Source organism: Trametes versicolor (assembly GCF_000271585.1).
Source record: "Trametes versicolor FP-101664 SS1 unplaced genomic scaffold TRAVEscaffold_254, whole genome shotgun sequence".
NCBI lineage: Eukaryota > Fungi > Basidiomycota > Agaricomycetes > Polyporales > Polyporaceae > Trametes > Trametes versicolor.
Genome location: NW_007360574.1, coordinates 1 through 2,125, shown reverse-complemented (window position 1 = coordinate 2,125; position 2,125 = coordinate 1). Strand labels below are relative to the sequence as shown.

General features: G+C 59.3%; 1 protein-coding gene across 1 annotated transcript; it reads left to right on the top strand.

The window, feature by feature from the left end:
* Window positions 1–14: 14 nt before the first annotated feature.
* Window positions 15–338, top strand: TRAVEDRAFT_54868 (uncharacterized protein; the record flags this gene model as incomplete). The annotated part of the gene is made up of 1 exon (XM_008047793.1): window positions 15–338. A coding segment is annotated over one exon (324 nt), but the record flags the coding sequence as incomplete, so codon positions are not given.
* Between the last annotated feature and the right edge of the window lie 1,787 nt (window positions 339–2,125).

Sequence of the window (2,125 nt, the reverse complement as noted above, 5' to 3'; positions counted from 1 at the left end):
TGAGTGCACTGAGGAGCGGAGACCTCACATTCGAGCCGATCTCGCAGGCCGAGTACGACGCTGCGAAGCTCAATCCGCTGCTCGCTGCCCCGACTCACCTGAACTATGGCTTGACGCCGAATCTGGGCCGGAACGACATCGGGAAGCGGCGGGGGAGCAGCAAGGTCGACCCGGAGAGGTACCCGCCGCATCACGTACGAGACGGGCCGAAGTCGGACAAGTGGGTGTCGAAGGAGGCGGAGGCGAGGGCGGAGCTGCCGGAGGAGCCGCACGAGTTGTTCAAGCGCGGCGAGCTGTATGCGGGCCCGCGTCCCGGCCAGCTGCACTTCTTGAACTGATGGTGCTGTGTTCACGCAAGCATAGAGTGCATGTTTTACGATTAATTTGATGCTCAGACACTTGTGCGGCCGCGGGGAAGAGGCGTCGAGGGCGCGCGGCGCAGATATGGTGGAGGGAGGAAGGAACACGCGAGTTCCAAATGCGGAAGGACGCTGGGCGGCGGTGCACTTACATCCGGCGCTTGCTCTCTGCCATATCGCACGCCGCCCGCTCGCGATGCTCGAGCCTGGAACTGGGCCTCCGCTCGTCGTTTGTCCCGTCGCATAGTCGGAATCTGGGCTATGATGCCATTGCAAATGCGGCAGAATTTTTGTGGGAGGCCGACGGACGCGGATGGTGTCAAGCGCAGATGCCTGGTTGCAGGGGTGGAACTTCGAAGCGCAGACGCTTGCGCGGGCGCCGCCGCTTCGCGCGTATATTGCGCAGTGTTCCGGAATGACTGAATGCATATGTCTTTATCGGGGTCAGCCCCACACAGGTCAGGCTGGGTGAATATCGTGGGCGGCAGTGTACCTGCTGCACAGGGTATTTACCCACCTTGCCCAGGGTGTGGCTGCTCTGTGGCAGTGGTGAGGGAAAATGCGCGCGACATGTGAGGGCCTTACGATTGAGAAATACCGTAAGACTGAGATCAAATTAGCCGACTATCTGAGATTTCTGAGGGGCTACGTGAAATCTGAACGGACTGAGCACGCCGGCTGCCAATGCAGCCTAGATACTGATCGGAACATACTCAAACCAGGCCGGTTGCGAGCCCGCTTTGGTGCGCTTATGGTCTGGCTGCACACTCACTCTCACGCCTGCCTGACATAGGTACAGGACATGCCACTCGAAGTGCCCTCGCCCCACCATCCCCTCCCCTCCACCTTCCCACCTCCGCCCTCCAATGGGTTCATAATTGTGAGTATTCCTTACCCTGATGATGGTCTGCATGCTAACCTACAAACACAACAGGATACTGCAGCCGCGCTCAAGCCGCCTGTGCGCGCGACGTCCGCGCGGAGAAGGCAGACCGAGAAGAAGACGGGTATAGGCACCGAAGAACACCGGCAGACTCGGCGTGTTCAGGCATATTTGAAGGTGCGTGTTCCATAGTTCCGGCGAGGTGCAAAGCTGATCTATTTCATCTACACTACAAACTGTGTACTTCGCTCGCCATTTGGCTCCGCGCGGCGAGGGATGTTATGCAGGACAGATATCTCGCGGGTTTTACCCCAGAGCTCCCGACACCGCAAGCACATCGAACCAAGAACACGCCCGTCTCGCCATGCCCCTCATCCACCGCGCGCGAGCAGAACGATGCACCACACTTCCCGCACATCCACACATACATGTGCGCGAGACACCAGCACTCCCGACAGCGCGTCTGCAGCACCCTTCGACCCGCGACCTCCCCTAACACAAGGCCTTCGAACGACCTACCCGCGCGAGCATATCTCTTCGATGTGTGCCTGCAGAGACTCCTGAGTATTTACGGTACGTGCTGCTCGTGCTCATCGGTGTGGGGATGGGGATGTTTGCTGACTTGCTCACAGAGTGCTTGATGCGTAGATTGGCACCACGCGAGTACATCAATACTTTCGCCGCTTCTCGCACCTCCAGGCGCAACATTCACACGAGGGCGCACAGGATCGTCGCTCTTGATAGATGTATGTGCCACTCCCGACTCTCGCAAGACGCGATTTGCTTACTTGTTCACACAGGGTGCCCGCGCCCGCAGCGAAGGCCTCGCGCGCGCGGCCGGCTAGTGGTCGCGATACCGGTACGAACATCTGTATAGCTCACG